Source organism: Olea europaea, chromosome 10 (genome assembly GCF_002742605.1).
Source record: "Olea europaea var. sylvestris chromosome 10, O_europaea_v1, whole genome shotgun sequence".
NCBI lineage: Eukaryota > Viridiplantae > Streptophyta > Magnoliopsida > Lamiales > Oleaceae > Olea > Olea europaea.
The window spans coordinates 29815092-29835132 of NC_036246.1; the positions used below are offsets into that span (position 1 = coordinate 29815092).

Below are 20041 nucleotides of genomic sequence, written 5' to 3' on the forward strand. Positions count from 1 at the left end.
TCACTTTATGTCCTCGAGTATAAGCTATTCTTTTACAAAATTCGTAATGGGTTGGAAGGTCGAATTATTACAATTAGACGAAAATGGGGATTACTCAATATGAAAGCAGAAAATGAGGGCCATTTTTGTTCAACAAAGGGTTGTTAAAGCCCTTGACGACCTTGAAACCTTTATTTTATTTTTTTACAGAATTTAAAGCCAAACCTGGTGAAATTGAAGAAATGAATAAAATTGCATAAATTTCAATAATTTTGCATTTGTCAGATAACATTGTGAGACAAGTTGATGAAGTTAAAACTGTGAGAGCCTAATGGACTGTACTTGATACCATGCTTTCGACTAAAACTTTGCCAAATAAAGTCTTCTTCTGGAAAGATTATTTAGTTTTAAAATTGACTCTAGAAAAGACTTGAAGGTGAACTTAAATGATTTAAGTATCATAGTTAAGGGCCTTGCACATGATGAAAAGAAATTTAATGACGATGACCTTGTTGTGATTTTATTGAATTAATTGCCTAAATCTTATAATGATGTTTGGAATGCTATAAAGTACTCAAGGGATAAATTGACTCAAACTATAGTAGCTGATTCCTTAAGATTTAGGAAGTTAGAAGTTAGAAAGGAATATAAATCTAACACTAGAGAAGATAATATGTTTGTAAGAGAGAAGAATGAGAAAAGACAGAATAACTTTCAAATTAAAAAAAAGAAAAAAGGAAATCCAAAGGTAGATTGAAACAATAAAAAGTTAAAGATTTGAGCACATTAATAAAGATTTCTTTGATTGAAAATTGGGGCACTTTAGTGCCAATTTGGATGATTGTTTCTATTGACTTGACCTGGATTGTGTTTGTTGAGGTGAATTATAAGCCAATGGATTTAATCCATGGCTAAGATTAAGTTTTGGTCAAATATGACCTTTTGGCTTTGGGATGTTTCAACACACTTCATTTCTTTTGGTCTTCTGCCTTGTTCGAGTTTTTTCTCTGTATTTTCAATCTTCTTCTTCTTTTGATCTGTGATATGTTATGAGATCCTAACTAGAGATCTATATAAACTTGTATGATTTTCGATTCTTGAGATATGGAATTGGACTCCTTGTAGGCGCAGTGTATATGCAGTTCTTGTTCCATGGCCTGCTAGGGTACATCCCACGATTTACCTCCGTCACAAAACTCTAGGGATGGGGATGATGGGGGCCCTCAAGGTTGGGGTTCAACCTTTTTTTTTTAAACCTGTGTGATTTGTATAGAAACTCAGGCCTAAAATAGTGGTTGATTTGAGTGTTTGTAGAGTAATATGTTCTTGAGTGATTCGTGGTTAGGGTTGTGATTTAAGAGATCTAACTGTGGATCAATGACTAAATCCTGGTCTGATTTGGTTTGCCATTATTTGTATTGTCTCTTGAAAGTTTCTTAATTGCACTTAGTAAAGGGATGATCTCTAAGCCCCCAGAATAGGATACTGTTGAAATGGTTGAACAAAGACCTTTTACTTTTATGGAATAGCCAAAGCACATGAAATATCGTACATATCCAAAATTGAGATTCATACCATTTGCCAATATAGATTGTACTAAGAGCATGACAAGTGTAGTTTGGAGCTTACACTTACGCCCCCACGCGGTCGCGTTCGATCCATCCCGGTAGCGGTTGCAAAACAGCGTGGACAGCACGTTGCAGCAGGATGGAATGGGCAGAATGCAGGCTACCTAAAATTGTGCAGTTTTCCAGGGCGTTAATGAGGTTTTTCTAAATCCCGACCCAACCATTTTGGAGGAAAAATACATGAACCTGCAGCGGGATATTTTGGGATGCAAGTAGGCAACTTGCACAACTTGTCCACTTGTGCCACTTGCAAGATATTATCAAAGATACAAGCTAAGCGCGAGTTGACGAAGATATTATCAAAGGTGCAAACTAAGCACGAGTTGGCAAGAATAATATCAACTATGCAAGCTAAGATCGAGTTGGCGACAACTTGCAAGGAAAGTTGTAAACTTATCCACTTGACGACAACTAAGCATGAATTGTAAACAACTAGCACGAGTTGTGACCAACTAAGCATAGGTTGTAAAGTAATGCTACTTGATCTTAAGGAGGTTTAAGTTTTGCCTATAAATAGAGATGGAAGTCTCATTTGTAAATCATGTAGAGTTGAGTGAGTTTATTCATTAGAGAGATTGAAAAGTTTTCCCTTTCATTTATACAAAGAAAGTTTCCTAACCTTACTTGTTTTTCATATATCCCTTACTTCAAAATTCTCTTCTCAAACGTGGGTATAATTTAGCTTCCTTGGTTAAATTATTTGTGAGCGTGAAAAGGCTAAATTAACATTTTCTCGTAAGGTGCGGGAATAGTCAAGCGTTAAGGCCGCACGGTTCTAGTTGTTCGGGTGTAACGAAACTAGGTCCGTGACATTATGCTATGAATTCAATAGTGTAATATGCTTTTCCATTGAGATCGTGCTGTAAGATTCAGAGAATAATCATAATTAAATGCATACACATCCATATAAGTACATAAATATACTTGTTAATAGTCTGTGCTGAGCAAGAAATTTGATAGGATATTTATATGATTAGTTGGCTATTGGCATTTTGAAATGTAAATGAATATCTTAGGAATTTATAAGGTGTGGTATCTCACAATACTTGAGTGTGTGCGCACGATTGCACATACTCTAATTTAGTAATTTTTGATACAATCATGGCATGTTTAATAAGGTCGATTAAACAGTAATACACAATACTAATAAAGAAAAAATTTGGTCTACTGTACTGTTACTGTGTTATATCCCGTCTAGTCCTCTATACTAAAAATGTAATTTGGTCTATTGTAATGTAATATCTCTTCTAGTCCTCAATACCAAACACATACTTGTAAAAAAAATCTGCTTTTTCTTTACTAATGCATGTTCCAATAGAAATCAAACGCTCTTCTCATTGAAATGTGTTATCTTGTATTATTAATAATGAAGAAACCTAGAACATATTTTGAAGGGAATTGCAATGAAATTTCTTCTACTTAGTTGTTTGGTTATGCAAGTTAAACTGATTGATAAAATTAGCTCTGTCATCTATTGATAAGTGTAATTTATACATTTATCTAATTCATTAAATTAAGATATTTGGTAGTGCTTTTGATGAATTATAGTAGTATATATTTTGTTTCTTATATAAAACTCTGTGATTGGACATGAAATTGGAAGAAATGACAAAAATATATGAAAAGTAAAGGAATTCCAATGTTCGGAGACCAAAGTGCAAATATTCAGAAGTTGATTAGAACCACATATCGATGATTGAAAAATGTAAAAAGTCAATTAACTGCAAATAAAAGACAAATGAATAAAGTCATCCTGAAGAAGGACCAAATTAACACTGGAAGAAGTGTAGTTGGTCCTAAAGTAGCTTTAGCCATGCGCACATTTAAGGCATGATCTACAGGAATTGAGGCCGTTCTTCTTGTGTGTTGCGCACACAACCTTAGCCAAGAATCCCATGTGTGTCGACAGACGGGATGTAATTTTTCTTTTGTGATATACTCTTTTGGAATTCAAATTGGACGTGATTTTTGACCTAATTTTGATGATTGTAAGAATAGAAGAATAGCTAAACATTAAGGAATCTCTCTCTAGCCTCTCTAATAAATTTAAATCATAAAATCCATAAAAAAAAAAAAAGATGCGAATTCACCATATTCAGGAGAGAAGATCAAACCTAGTAAGGAATTGAAGGCAAATTACATCAAGAGCTTGAATATTTAAAACTTGAAATTGAAGATCAAGATTTCTTGTATTCCATGCTTTGGGTGATAACTTTTCATAATTCTTTTTGTTATATCTTAGACATCATGCTAGGCTAAATGCTTTCGATGAAGATGAAACCTTTGTTTAGTTGTTTTGAATTCAAATACTAATAGTTTAGTTTAGTTTTTTTTTTATTTTTTTTTTGGGTTAATCTTGCATGCTTTGTTGCATTACTTGATGTGTCCACCAATTAGGTAATTGGTTATTTGTTATAGTTATGGGAGGTTCATAATAAGTTAGAACCTTGCAAGATTAACATGTAGGCAATAAACGTTAGGAATAGAACGTATGGCGTGTACGATCACATATATAACTGTGTAATTAATGCATTATTTTGTATATAAATTCGGAATAAGAATATGATCGGGTTGTGCTTATAACATGTTTGACTTACTTGGGGATGCGACAGAAGGCTATAAGAGGTAAGATAGGCTAGGCTCTTCCATAGCAGACAAGACTTTAAGTTAATGGCTTGGATATAGATGTCGAGTCATTACACTTGCGATATTTGGTCCTCTTACTGGCATACGACTAGCCAAATCAAGCACAAGAACTAAGACGCGTGATGAGTTTGTTTCACTCATGATTTTCGCACAATTTTAGCTTGATTAAATGCTAGATTTTATGAGTATAGAACGTTTTTGATGTGTTTGTTAGTGTTGTTTTGAAAATTAGGAGAAGTGACGTGAAAAGAAGTATTAAAGTGGACGAAAAGGTCAAAAACAAGGAATTAGGGCAGAAAGACGGTGCTTAGGCGCTGCACTCATAGCGCCTAGGCGCTACGAAACTGAAAAAAGATGAAATTTGGATTCGAGAGGCAACGCCCAGGCGCCACCATAGCGCCTAGGCGCTGAAGACATAGCGCCCAGGCGCTATAGCCAGCTCTTAGGCATTGTCCTGTAGCGCCTAGGCACTGCGATGGACAATCTAGGGCGCGTTTTTTTGGGCCGTTTTTAAATACATAAAAATCCTACTTCTACATAAAATGGAGGGGCACCTATAAATACATATTTTCTCATACTTTTGAGGGGTTCTTGATATATTGGAGAGAAAACAACAAGAAGGGAGATTCAAAGGAGAAATTCAAGAAGATTAACACCAAGAATTGAAGATTGAAAGCATTCACTGGAAGAGGAAGGAGATCTTAGTGCAAGAATTTCACTTTTTCTTCTACATCTTTATTTCAAACTCGGTGATGTATTCTAAGACAAATTCCTACTTTTCTTCTTGTATTATGAGTAGTTAAATTTATTGTTAGGGGGAATAATGTAACCAATTGGGATCTTTTACATTTTCTTATTAAGACTTTCAGTTTTTAATTCTTCCATGTGTTGATTTTGTTATGAGTTGAATGCATTAAATTATCTGATCAATAATTTGATGATTTTTGTGAATTCTTTACAAATAGAGATATGAGTTTAAGATTTAGACCATGTAGTAAAATCCAATACATTGGTATAACGAATAGAGATACCTATACCATTTATTGTGGTCATAATTGAATTCCTAAAACATAGAACTCGTTTAACTAAGTTGAATTTGCATAGAGATATGAAATTTAATTAGTTGAATAGGCTCAGTGAGAACTCGAGAGGGGTAAATTGAATACAATAGGAGAATTCGACCGAGCGCTACATTAGAATTGAGTTTTAATTTGAGATGTAAAGGTGCTCAATTGGTGAAGTTATTCTACCCTAACATCCATTCATTATTTAATTCTCCAACCAATCGTGTGAACATTCATTTATGTTCTAGAATTTAGATTAAAATCCAGATTTTATAACCTTTGATTTGCATTCGTCAAATAGTAGTTAAAGAAAGATTAAATTAAGTGCTAGAAAATAGTCCTTGTGGGATTGATAACCGGACTCTTAGGTCCACTATTACTTGTTACGGGTCGTACACTTGCAAAACAAAAGTTTACGACTACGCGCTCTAAAGACTGTGCTAGGAATTATATGAAGATTAAGGTGCAGTTGAACCTTTTTATGTTTTGTTACTTGTTGCTAGTAGGTTGCTCTAACTTATGTATGCCCAGAGGGAAAATATTGTAGGAAACACTTAAATTAATTTTTACAGTCTTGTGAGTCTTGCAAGTTTTATGGATAAAGTTTTAACTATTTACAAGAGTGACGAAAGAAATGAAAACAAGCGAATCATACAGATTTTCTAGTGGTTCACTGTAAATGTGATAGCTAACTTCTCACAGATTTTCTAGTTTAGGTTTTCATGAAGAAGATGATTACATGATGATCTCATGCCTCTAAGTCCCTATCTGACAAAAAGCGATCCCCTAAAAATTCTTCTCACATCTAGGAATATTAGTGTGACCTCATATAAATACCGAATTCCCAAGTATGATAAAGTATATTGGATCAACTTGTAGTCGAGGGCTTAAGTACCCATGGTTTGGCTCTGCCCTGTCTAAGACAAAGAAATGATTACAGTGAAGGTCTCGTGCCTCTCGATCTTTCTTTCAAATAAAATGGCTTTCTAAAACTCATTTATAATATCGTTTGAACAATAGGACAACCTAATGCATATATGAGATTTTAATTAAGAATATAGATATAGGCAGATTTGTGTTTAAGGGATAAGTGTATAGTATGATTAAGTATAAAAATCGAACACCAAAATAGTATCATTTAGTGTTGGAGTAAGTACAACTTACAGAGAAGAGAAGAAACAAGGAAGACAATATGTCGTATATTCAATTACAGAAACTAATACAGAACTCACAAAGACCATGTCTGTGACTTTTGAATTTTTTCTTAACCAATATTTTCACAAAACATTTAAACCCTTGTCTAAGAAGTGGCTTTTCCCTGTATACCATTGTAATTTCCATAAAACGACGCTTTCATCAAAAGATGAGCAAAATAAGCCAAAGTATGGAACCTGCAGTGTTTGAAAATGGCATTAGGCTTCTGTAGGCTGAGTTAGGCAGAGAAGGGTAAGCATCAGGTGGAGGAAGTTTGCATTCGTCCCCATTGAAATAAATTTTTCGAGGAAAAGCCCATCCCTGTTTCAGTGTAAATGTGTCCTTGTCCTTCTTTAGAAGTACCTCAGTTTGAACATTTCCAGAAGGTCCAGCTTCCATCAACAAGTCATTGTAAAACTTCATGCCATAGAACATGGCAGTATCGTCTGCATATCGTTCATGAAGTGAAAAATTAGTCTTACAGACTATATTAATCCAGAAAGTTTAGAAAAGTGAAGCAACGATAATAATTAATCCCAAAAAAAAAAAAAAAACTAGAATAGAAACGAATGAATTTATGTGGTTTGTAAGTTAACAATGACAATGACCAACTATGAATTGTTCCCAATAAAGGATTAATCAATGTTCAAGTTATGACTAGATTTAATGGAAGATCCAAAGCAGCAATATCTTTACTCAATGTTAGTTTTGGTCTATGTCTCCTCTTTATATGTGTTCTACAAAGATCAAATCCCAATTATGCACGGAAGCCCTTTTATGTCTATGCAAAGAATTTTTGAACTGCACAGGTCATTGTTACCTTAATTTCTTTTAATCTGCACCTCCAGCACCATCTCTACTTGTTAGCATATATATATTCAGTTCACATTACCGATTTTAGTAAGAAACATAACTGTCTTAACATTTTTATTTCCTCTGCCTTCATCTTATAGTTATCCTCTAACATCCAACAATCAGAACCATAAACCACAGCAAGAACTTATACGGGATACCACAGGAACTTATGTGAACTTCAACTCCCCATTCACGAACTAAGCTTCTTTTTCTCTATCCAAAAAACCATTTTTGTCATACTAAAACTTCATTGAATCATGAATATCGAACAAATAATAGGCATTGATGCATAATTCAAGATCGAGTCTTCAAACATTATGTATTTTCACGTGAACTTACTGATAGACTGATAGGGGATTAAAGGCTTGTAATCGAAGCTGAAAACTCGAGTGACATTGTTGAGACTGGGATGCTGAGCCACGAGCGTCCACTGTGTATAATTCATTCTGTAATTGAAGTTAGTTATGGCAATTTTTACGCGCCAGTAGTCCTTGTAATTGATCTTCACGTGCCAATGCACGCGTATCGGACACATATGATGAGTGCATTGGAGAAGTGGTGCATTATCCTTTCTTGGAGTGTTTATTCCCTCCTTTTTCAGTTTGTATGAATCGCTCCTGCATTGTGTTGAGATCACAGAAAGATAGTCAATCAAGAAAGTAATTAGAAATCTTTTCAGCATTAATCTAAACAAAAATTGTTCCATACTTATTATCGATGCACTAGACTGTCTCATAAGCACGTGAAACTCATTTCTGATACGAGCACAATTGTGCGTTTCCCACCTGTTTGATCAAATGGACTGCACGGTACTTGGCAGTTTTAAGGAAACATAATCTTCACTATGCTATCCAATTCTATTGAGTAGAGCGCATCAAACATGCTCTTATGATTCAGTGAAGTATATAAACATGAGAATGTGCTCGACTAACAAACTCATGTCTTGTTTGGTAAGGTGAAGTTGCATAGTATTAAACAGTATTAAGAAGAAAAATAGGGTTAAAATTATGTTCATTGTATTCTCCGATTCTGTTGAATAGAGTGCATCAAACATCCTCTTATGATTAGGGCCGTATATAAACATGAGAATGTATTTGACACAAGCACAATGTGCATTGCGCTCCAGTAACAGACTAATGATTTCCTCGCAAACTTGAACACGAGATAGGAAAGTATTTATATGCTCTTCAGAGAAACTAATCATAAAACTTGCACTTCGAAATTGAAACTATGGCTCACTTTATGCAATCTTTCTTGCCGTGGCAACCACAAGAACAAGATGGGCAAGGAGTGATTGTACTATTGTAGAAAGACGAGAAGGAAACACAACAGCTTGGATACTTGGATGATAGGAATTGTGAATAAGTGCACGTCACGTTCCATGTCACTGCAGAAAATAAATCCAAACCAGTATGATCACTTAACTGGATATTTGATAAATATCAAGAGCATGTTTGGTATGCAATATTAGACATGGCAAAATCTAAGTACTGTCTAATCTTCTTTACCATACACGCAAAATTCTTTCAAATGAGACAAATTCAGAAGGAACAAGAATAGCTCAAGAGGTAATATTGCTCACTCAATGCTTGAGTTTTTCTTCGATGATCGGGAGTAAGATATACGGTGGAAGGCACAATTATAGCAGGGCCGCAAGAATATCCCGGGCCGGGACCAAGCAGGACGAAATTTTTGGGGAGTTTCACGGTCTTATTTGAAGTTCCAGAAAGTCCAACGCTCACTTGAAAGGCCGAAACTGCCCCTTCAGGGTCTTGTCCGTATGACGACACTACCCCAGCCTTACAGCAATTGGCAATCTGTTGATTATAAGGTACCCCAGGAAGCAAATCCACAACTATGGGGGTTCTCTTACAACAATGTGGTACATTTCCTTTAAATTTTGAACAATCTCCTTGTTCCGTTGCTTGTGCCCCTACTATTGACCATATCACTTCTTTCTTTTGCCATTGCCATCCTACAGTCCAACCGGGGCTAGGGATGTGTCGATACATTTGAAAGTTGTTCATTGTCACAAGTGCCTGAATCAAGTATCACGACTTTATTTCTTCAAAATTTAAATTAAGATGGTGAGTACAAAAGATTCATGCAGCGACCTAATGGTCCCCAAGATATCAGGAATAAGGCTTAGTTTATTAAGCAAAATAAATATAACTTACCACATATCCATCCGCCGTCCAAGATATGACATCCCATTTGATTGTAATGTTCCCAAATGGATCCAAAGGATCATATGCATCTAAAAGGTCAGTGAAGTTTAAAAACATAAACAATAAAATGATTAATAATCCGACTAATGATAAGCCTAAAATGTAATAAATAAGAGAAAATAAAATAATACCGGCTTTAAAAAACACCAAAGCTATGAAGATAGCAAATAAGCTGTATTTCTGATGCATTTTCTGATAGAATTTTAGTAGAATTTCAAGTCTTTAGTGAAGAATATTTACACTTGACATTGCAAAAATGAAAATTCTGGGTGTTAAGTAGAAAGTGCTGAGGAAGCATGTTGATTGCACACCTAATGGTGGTTGGTACTTCATATGATTTTTGTATTATTAAATATCCATGTTATCTCAAAGTTGTCTGTTTGTAATACATGCTTCAAAAGGAAGATAAAAAAGTGAGAATAAATGAGACATTCGAACACAATAGCTAACAAGTCGTGATAGTGGTGCTATGTCGTTTTTTCCAAATAATTGATGCAAACAATGAACCCAAAATCAGTAGTAACTAATCATGTGTTACAAATCAATGAAAGGTTTAACAAGTGAAATAATTTGTATAGATCTTAAGCCAAAAGTCCCACTATGAAAAATCGAAGAAAAGAGAAGTTCTATATAGAATACGAAAAACAAGACCAAGTAAAGAAGTCAAATTGAAGACAACAAGCAATTCGATAAAGACACCCTACCTTTATTTCTAATGAAAATATAGGGAGATGTTGAAAAGGTTGGAGCTTCAACTTTCAAGCCATTAGAGTCATCACTACTCCACATTCCCATTTGACAAACACTAGCTTATAATAGGATCATGATATAGGTTTAGACTTTATTTTCGAAATCGAGTACGTGACCTACGTTGGGACAAATGATGCTTCTCCTCGCAATTATTAGTAATGAACACTCGAGTCAAGAGGTAGTAGAGTTGGAGAAAAAGATATTTGTAAGAGTTGAATTCCATACATCAATCTATACCATCATTAGTTCTTTGAAAGACACGTTCATTGGAAAAGTTTGATTTTGGATATCAACATATACCATCATAGTGGATCTTCTTTTAGGACGACACTAATTAGTTTTCATTAGAATCAATCAAAACAGCCTCGGAATAAAACTTGCAAACTCTCCAAGCAACTCCATATCGACATCGCTGAATACCCAGCAAGAGCATGGGCTACAAAGTTTGCCTCACGCAAATTTTCCAAGTGGCGGTCCGATGGGATCAATACGATATTACAATGTATTGGAATATGTCATAATTGAGAAATAATATAAATTGTAGAGAAAATATATAGTGGCACAATGATGATTGGGCTGGAATAATACTGATGGGCTTGTGGGCTGGATCACTTGTCACTTGAACTTGGCTAAATGGACTGACCGGATTGTGATAAAAACGTGTTTTGTTTAAAACCTGTTTTTGTTAATAAGAACAGATGCGCCAGATCTTGCCAAGTGTCACCTCTCTCACCGTTGATGATTGACCTTTCAGCTGCTTCTATTTGTATCGACTTCTAGGGTTTGGACGTGTAAAATGATTCATGATTCACCTGCCCCCTTTCTCTCTCGAACTCTCTGTTCTCTCTCATTCACTGGTTCTTCGTTTCATTTTAGCACTCAAACAAAAGCCCTTTTGTAGATTGATTGTTGTTACAGCCCATAGTAGATCTTGAGTGGTTTCATATGGTTCGATCCTTGAGTGGATGTTCGATGTACATTTTGTGGGTTTATTGCATGCGAAATCTTGGTGTGATTTCACCTGAGTGCCATGAACTGTGAACTGTACTCTTTTGGATCCCGGCTAATATAGTGATTTCTTCCGGTGGCGGAAGCTCAAAAGGAGATTAGGGGCTCCGGTTCCGAACCTCTTGCCTTAGGGCGAAACTATTGTGTTCTTGCATTTTTCTTCTATGTTTTCTTTCGTTTCTCAGTGTCTTATTTCATATTTTTGTGAAATAAAACGGCTGATTTTTCTTGAACTTATCGTAACATAAATTTATATGATAAAGCATATTCCAGCATCATGTCTCGGATATGCTCCGAACCTCCACAGTTTGACATTGATATTCACTTAAAATATATTTAAACTATAAAGTCATCACCTTATCAAAGTTAATGAAGTCTAATTTTTTACTCTCTGACGTAAATTGGTTGGCTAAGTTACTGCTGCTTACTATTAAAATCTGCAATATTTTTGCTTACAAATGAAAAAAAATAAAATAAAAGGTACAGAATGGACCGATCAGTTCAAGTCCACAACCGAAACCTAGCAAGTTGTAATAAGATATGGTTAAATTACTGGTAACTTGAATGTATCGTCTATGACGCTTAGATTTTATTTCACTTTCATTCTTAACTTTGTTTTCTTTACATTTAGCTTTTTAATATTTCATTTTAGAAGCATTTTCGTCTTTATTTAGCTGTGAAGTTTGCTATAAAAAAATGTTACCTACAAATTCAAATAAACAAAAATATATATGTAAGAAAAAAAGGGGAAAAAAGAGGAGGGAGAGAGGGGAACCCAACGAAGACAAATGGAGGAAAAAAGTACTTTGAATTACTTTCCTTGAAACAGCAATATACGCGTGTGTTTGAGCACCATTTTTATTGAGAACGTATTTTATAGCAGTGATTTTTTTGGAGAAGTATGGTTAAAAATCGAAAAAGTTTTGAATTTATATGTAAAATTATTTTATTAAGAAAATGTATGGTTGGAAATAAATTTAGAGAAAAACAAGTTTTTAAAAATAAGAATGAAACAGAAAAAGAGAAAAGACTGCTTTTATTATTGCTGCGATCTTTGATTGGAAAAATCATGCTAGGGATTGCAATGGCCTCTGTATCTGCCTTACCAGCTTTTACGAACTAGCACTATGAGTGCCTACGCTAGCAGCTGATCTCAGATCCATCCTCGTCCAATGTTGCTATGTTGTGATGTTAACTTATGCATCAAGTTAATACATGTCTTAGAAGACGTTGAGATCTTGTAAAGAAGTTGCATTCGGAGCTCTTTGAATATTTGATGTCAACCTGATCAGAATTTCAACATCGACCGGTAATAACTGTGTACCATTTAGAATGTAGCACAACCAAGAAACATGAGATGAAAAGAGAGAGAATCCCGAAAACCATAGGAATGGGTGGAGTTGGTAAGTAATTCAAGATCATCACTCTCATCCTCCGCGAGGCCCGGGAGGAGGGTCGAGGAGAAAATATGAATGGCTTTCCAATCCACCAATCCCTATAGATTTCAGATTATCAGCTCCCATTTCAGATCAGTTGGCAATCTGTCAACAAAATTTATCTGCCTACAAACATGAGCCAGAGGGCATTTATGCAAATATATATAGTGGAGGTGGGTGTGGCTAAAGAAGATTGGATAAGGATCAAACGTGTAATTGTATTTCTTTGTTTTATTCGCAATTTGTCAAATTCAATAATTTCATGTGAAAGAGATGGGATATAATTTTCTTTAGGAAAAAAAAATTCAAAAAAAAAAAAATTCAAAACAAAACAAAGAGGTGGGATAAATATCATCTACGTAGTCACTGAAATTTCAAAAAGTTCTTAATTATGCCCCTATACTTTAATTTAGTTTCAAATTTACGACAATTAATCTTCCACATAGTTGATATGCAGCATATCAATGTACCGCATCATAAAAATGTTAAAATAAAAACATACATATTTTGTTGTCTTCATTTAAAGATATTGTCATCACTGTAATTTTTATTGTTATTGTTTCTTGAGTATCTTTAGCATTATGAAAAAGATTGTTATAGTATGATTAAAAAGTAAACAATTTTTATCAATGTGAGGGAAAATAAGTGACTAAATGAGATGGAGTAGAAAATTTGAAACTATATTGAAGTTTAGTGACTCGATCGAGACAGAGTAAAAAGTTTAGTGACCTAATTGAGATTTTGTTGAATGGTCAATGACCAAAAATGATCATTGGCAAACAATGTCTAGCAAAAGAAGTACGCATGTTTCCAAAAATACTAGTTGGAATATTTTTAGTTTATAATCTTCTAATCTAATCTAACTACATATAAAAGAATGGGTTTTGGTTGCTGTTCATAAGCTGATTGGCCATCTAAGCCAAGCCGTGTAGGAGTAAGTCGTGTTAGTTGAGCCGTTTGGTAGTGTGCTGGGTTAGTTTTCCTTTTGTTTGTGTGATTCTAGAACATTCACGAGTTCTTTCGCTTTTCTCTTGTCCATGGTTCCTCTATCTCTTAAACATATTTTCCTCCATTTTTACAGGCAATCTCAATCTCTCTCTCTCTCTCTTTTCATTTTTTCATATTCAAATCTGCTCTCATTTTGTCTCTATAGTTCTTCCTTCTGCCCACGAAAATCACCGCGTCTGCAATCTCCTCTTTTGCACTATTGGTATGTTGGTAGATATTATTTGTGGTGAACCCTAAATCGTTATTCCTCTTCATTTCTTCCACCGACCAAAATTGTAGCTCCGAAAATTCAATCGATGATATCGTTTCTGCTTCTTTATCGCTAAAAATTCAAATCTACTTGTTGAATGAGGATTTGGCTAAGTAGAGGAGCAATTTTAGTTTCTACATATCGAAAGGTATGTATTTCTCATTTTTTATAGAGCATAAATTGTGAACTTTCTCTAAATCATCGGTGTTTTGCTTTACTGACCATTGAAGCTAAAATTCTTCACTCATACTACATTATTTTTACTTTATTGGTTTTTGTGAATTTTTTATTGTGCCCTTGATTTGTTGTTTGTTGCTTTGTAGATCATAACCTATTTAGTTTTTTATACAAAAAAATGATTTTATTTATATATTACTGTTGATTTTTTTTTTTTTAATTTTTCTATCTGTGGATATTTATTAATTGGGTAAAACCTATTTTGTGCATTTTCCTACAAAGCCTGATTGATCTATACGCTTTGCATGCGAGTTTGTTGTTTATTTGTTATGTCTTCAATGAGGAACGAGTGGGCGAATGTGGTAAGAAATGATTTTTTGTGTATTTGAGAGATGGGGTGTTTTTGGGAAAGAGAACTTGCCATTTGGACCTCCGACTTGGTTGTAGCTGAGAATTTGTCATCTCCAAAAGTTTTGATATTTCACCAGCAACTGTTGATAATTAATTGGATTCTGATGTTATGAGGAAAAAAGTCGATTTAACGCTAAGGGTTTTACTTAAATTTTCTATTCTCAAATAAAGAGTTGGTTCGAATTTAATTTTGTGAGGCTTATGTATATTTTATTGATGTAAATAATAAGGTTTATTGCTTGTTGAATATAAATAATAAGTGAATGTTTTTAACTAGATAAGGGACCATTTTTTTCTGATGTTGGATAGAGTAATCTCATACTTACGTTTACGGATGTTTTAATCCATAAACATTGCGAAATTGAGGGTTTATAGGTCATGGACAGAATCATATTTCTGCTAACATTGGGCTTGATGTTTGTCGTAGCTTTCTTCAATAACCAAATGTGATAACATTAAATTCCATTTCACTTCCCTGTTATACTCTATTCTCAACATGAGGGAACAAAGAAAATCTTGATTGGTTTTGGTGGGTGTGAACATGCCTAGATGTGTTGTCTCCTGTATTTCTCTTCGTAATTACTGGAAAATCTATGTTTTGACTCTTTCTCCATACTTGTGGGTAATTAGAGTGTTATTATGGGAAGTAAGTTGTACTTGTGTTTATAGTTTATCGTTTACACTTTTCTAAGGCAAATTGGTCTTATGCAAGCAAGTTGAACATCTACTTGTTGTGAAGCTTTTGTGTTTATTGTAATCTAAATGTATAAAAAACTTGATTTGAGGTGTTTATAATTCAAATATGTGTGAGCTGCTATTACTTATCTGATAATTTTAAGGCTTCAACTATCAAGCTGTAGTAGAAAGCTGAAAATAGAGATGATATATATGCTTGGAATGGAAGGTTGAACTTTAATGACAATGTTCGCCTTGTGCGGATTTGATCTTCAATGTAAATTCACATGCAATTCCTTATAGTTCTTATCACTTTAAACAAGTTTACATATTTCGACAGAAAATTGCGAATCTTAGCAAGATAGATAGATGAGATGATATTAACATTTCAGCTCGTTGTAACATATGTGGCCTTGTAAGGGATCTGAAGAAATGAAATAAATCGTATGTTCTGACAGTTTTATGTACTTACTATTTGCCTTATCAAATTTAGTGAACATATATTTCAGTTCTTTCCATGCTATCTTCAGAGTTTAAAGCCTTCGTTTGATTTCTTTGAAGAGAACCCACATTTAGATGGGCTCCACAACTTGTTCGAGTAGAGAAGATGTATGAAGATATTTCAATGAAATCCCATAAAGCTCTTGTTTGAGCCCCATTTTGGACTAAAAAATGCATTTTTAAATAATGTATTGATGGAAAATTGGTAGTTGAAACATAAGGAAAGGTTTTGAATTTACGCGTAATATTATTTTATTTAAAAATCTGTGGTTGAAATGATATTAAAATACTGTTTAAGAATGTATTTTTTTCGAAGAATGGGGATCAAACAAGGGCAAAACCAAATAACTACACGTGCAACGCATGTGCGTTCACTAGTATAAATAATAAGGAGATTTTTAAACGGGGTGTAGTTAGGTCTTTTTTATGAACCTTTAGATTTAATTCGTTTAGCTCATGTTTAACGTGATTTAAAAAATTAAATTAAAGATAATAATTAATTTTAATTAGATATTTAATATGACACATAACTTTTATCAAATTTTTAACTATATATTCCATTTTTTTAAAATTAGAATATACTAAAATTCTAATTTATAGCTGCACCAAGTGAAAATTTGAACTATAAATCATTTTGAATGAAGGTTAGATTCTTAAAATCAAGACTCCCATTTTCTATACTAATATAGTTAGTGATCATTTTTGAAACAAAAACGAGATATTTGTAATCAAGCTTATTATTTTCCTCGATCAACCAAAGTTGGCATAACTTGAAAAATTTTGCTCACATCTTTTTGGTACCTTCAAAGTGGAGGATTTTTCTATTTGGCCTATTACTATTCCTTTTCATGAAAAAACTTATATTGTCCTTAATGAAATGATTCTTTTTATATTGCAACATATATCTTAGTATTACAAACATGACAATCTATCATTTTTCTTTTAAAGACGTATAATCTAAGTATTCTTTTAAATATCTAACACTAAACCTATTATTCATCAGTTTTAAATAAAATCTAAGAGGGTGTTTGATTGACATGGAAAATATTACTTAAAAAAGAAAATATTTTCCATCTTTTGTGGAAAATAAAAACCACCTCTCCCCAAGGAAAATATTTTCCTTAAAAACAAGGAAAATTGAGCATATTTTCAAAAGTTGGAAAATATTTTCTATGGAAAAAAATAACAATCAAACATTCCAAATAGGAATTTGGATGGAAAACTAATATTTTCCATGGAAAATAAATGTAATCAAACACACACTAAGTGTTATCCTGTATCTAAAATATTTAACTTTTTGAGGTAATCTATTTGATATAGGTTTTCTCATAGTTTTTTCAAGGTCAATCTTTTAAAACTATTTTATCTTTTATTTATTCTATTTTGAATTTTAGTATATAAGCCCATTCTTTGATCAGGTAGATTGAAATAATCTGTAACATACTGTTCATATTTTTCATTAAGTGTATTATATTTTTCAGAAGATGCATTCATATTTTTTATTTCTTCTAACTTTTTTTCTAACAAATTATCTAATTCTTCAATTGTATATCGTGGTATTAATACAAATAATCATCAAATCATGTAATTCTTCCATTTGATTCTCTAAGATCTAAAAAGATTCATTCTAATTTTAGCAAAAAATTAATAGTTTTACGTTAGTTTTGATCTGGATCTTTATTCTTAGAACCGAGTAATCTTTGAGCTCTGAATGTGTAAACTGTTTCCTTCAACGACATCCTACCTTCACGAAATCTTTACTATTTCAGTTTCTTGCTTTCACTGTATCAATTCTAAAGAATAAAATTTCAGACTTCTGTTAAAAAAAAAAACTCTCTTTTTATTAAAATAAGAAGGAAACTTTCTATTAGATCCTTCAAGAATTTATGGGAATAAAGATTTAGAAACTCATATTGATATCAAAATATTGAAATTTTATTTCTATTTATACAAGATCTCTATTTGGTACATAAAGATTTCTAGAAAAATTGGTTTTTCAAATTGAAGATGGCTTAGGAATAACTATTGATTACAATTCGAGATTTCAAGAGATCTCCTCCTCCTACAATGCCTCTATTTATACAAATATATGAGATATGAGCAAAGACACACTTGCCTTTATATTATTGTCCTCCTTGGACTTGCATCTTCACATGCAGCATTTGATTTTATTGAAGGAGCTTCTATTATTGTCATCCCTTTTCTATATCTCCACAAGCTTTTTCAACTTTTTTATTTAAAGAACATATTTCTCTATTATTTCCATCTATCTTTTATGTCTTTACATACAACTGTGGCACTCCCTTAACTGGCAGGATTCTTTTATAGTGGTAGGATATCCTGAAAATTGATGTATTTCGAATCTTGTAATGTAGTACTTTTAAGATTTCTGATTTTCCATATCTTTCATTTGATACCAGCATCCAGTTTTTATATTGATACAAGTATGAGAGTTTTTTATCAAACAAATTTTTAGTAATATTGTACATAACTTTAATTCCAAGTGCTCTTCTATGTCTGATCCATGACTTTGTCACTATTGGAACTTTTCTATTATTCTCTACCACATCTTTTTGGAAGTTGGCTGCAACGTATCCAATTGAGATTATGTGTTTAACTGGATAATAAACAATTCTATCATATTCAGAACTTATTGAATAAAATTTCAAATACATTCTTCGTCCCTAGGCAAGTCTTGATACTTCTTTTATGAATATGTCATCAAATTTCAAAATTTCAATCAAATCTTTTCCTGGATATATCAAATTCATAAATCCATAGTCTGCCATGATCTTTATAAACGAAGGGTCTCCTCCTTCCATGACTGTTATTTTAGGATAAACATTATTTTCTGGAGAGATGAAATATGAATCACTTATTTTTATTTCATAAGCAATTATGATTATTTTAGCATACTTTTCTTCTTTTGGATCTAAAGGGAATGTATCATCCTGGTCTATGATACTGATAATTTTGAAATATTTTTTTATCTTTATGTATCACCACTTTTTTGGTTGGTGTCGAATCTTCATTTTTATCAATTGGTATGGTGTCACGTCTGGATCCACCGTTGCTTCCAGCTGTCCCTGTTTGATATTGATTTAGAAAACTTATTTCTAAGCTCTTTGGTATATCTGTTTTAGACATTATTTCTTTTAATTGTGTTGCAATAGCATCAACTTGTTTTTGAGTTCTATGGCCTTTTTATAATGCTCAATAGTAATATTCAACAATATTTTTATATTTGAATTGAACATCTCTGAGATCTGTGTTACTCCAATATTTATGTCTTCAAATTCTTCTTTAAGAAAATCTGTCCTTTTTTGTATATTTAGGATAGATTGATATAAATTCATGACCCTGCCTTTATCCATCAACAAATTCTATGTTTCTACTGAGAAAATTTGCAAAAAAAATTATTAACTTCTTTAATATGGACTATATCAAAATTACAAAATGTTAAATAAGCTTGCCATCTATGAAGTCTTCTGTATTCAGGTTTTGATGGTAGTTTATTCATGATTAATCCTGCAACTTGAGAATTATCAGTTTCAATAGTAAATTCTTGGATAATAAAAATAATGAGAAATTTTTATTCTTCTAATAATTGCTAGTAATTTTTTTTCATGAGTAGTATAATTTATTTCTACTTGATTAAATGTTCCACTTAAATATCTACAAATCTTATTTAAATTAGTTTTTAATGTTCTGCCCAATATTTATCAGAGGCATCGTGTTAACAATTAAATTATCTTTTTCGTTTGGTAATATTAATTTTGATAATTTTTTACATTCTTCTTTTAATAATTTAACTATTTCTGTATATTCTTCATTTCATCCTTTAGTATTTATTTTTCTAAGTAAAATTGTATTTTATGCCTTTTCTTAGAAAGATTTTCAATAAATCTTTTTGCATAATTTAAATATCCTAGGAATTTTTGTATTTGTTCTTTTGATTCTAATTTATCTGAATTTTCTTTTATATTTTTAGATATATGAGTGTGCAGTTTTATTTCTCTTTTATCTATTGATAATCCAAGAAAATCTATTTCATGTTTCTCTATTAAAGATTTCTTTTTAAAAAGTACAATTTCTTCTTTTTTTACATTCATTTATAAATTGTAATAAATGATTTCTATATTCTTCTTTACTATTGAAACATTTTAATATGTCATCTATATAAACAATCAGAAATTTACGAAACTTCTTAAATATATTATCCATTTTTCTT

At 32.6% G+C, this 20041-nt stretch overlaps 1 protein-coding gene across 1 annotated transcript; it reads right to left on the reverse strand.

Moving 5' to 3' along the window:
- Positions 1 to 6420: 6420 nt before the first annotated feature.
- Positions 6421 to 9849, reverse strand: LOC111401788 (COBRA-like protein 4). The gene is made up of 6 exons (XM_023029694.1): positions 9726 to 9849; positions 9544 to 9623; positions 8949 to 9405; positions 8606 to 8753; positions 7706 to 7983; positions 6421 to 6957 (listed from the first exon to the last, which is right to left on the reverse strand). Exons 1-6 carry the CDS (start codon positions 9781 to 9783, stop codon positions 6674 to 6676), a joined length of 1305 nt encoding a protein of 434 aa, XP_022885462.1. The 5' UTR covers positions 9784 to 9849; the 3' UTR covers positions 6421 to 6673.
- Between the last annotated feature and the right edge of the window lie 10192 nt (positions 9850 to 20041).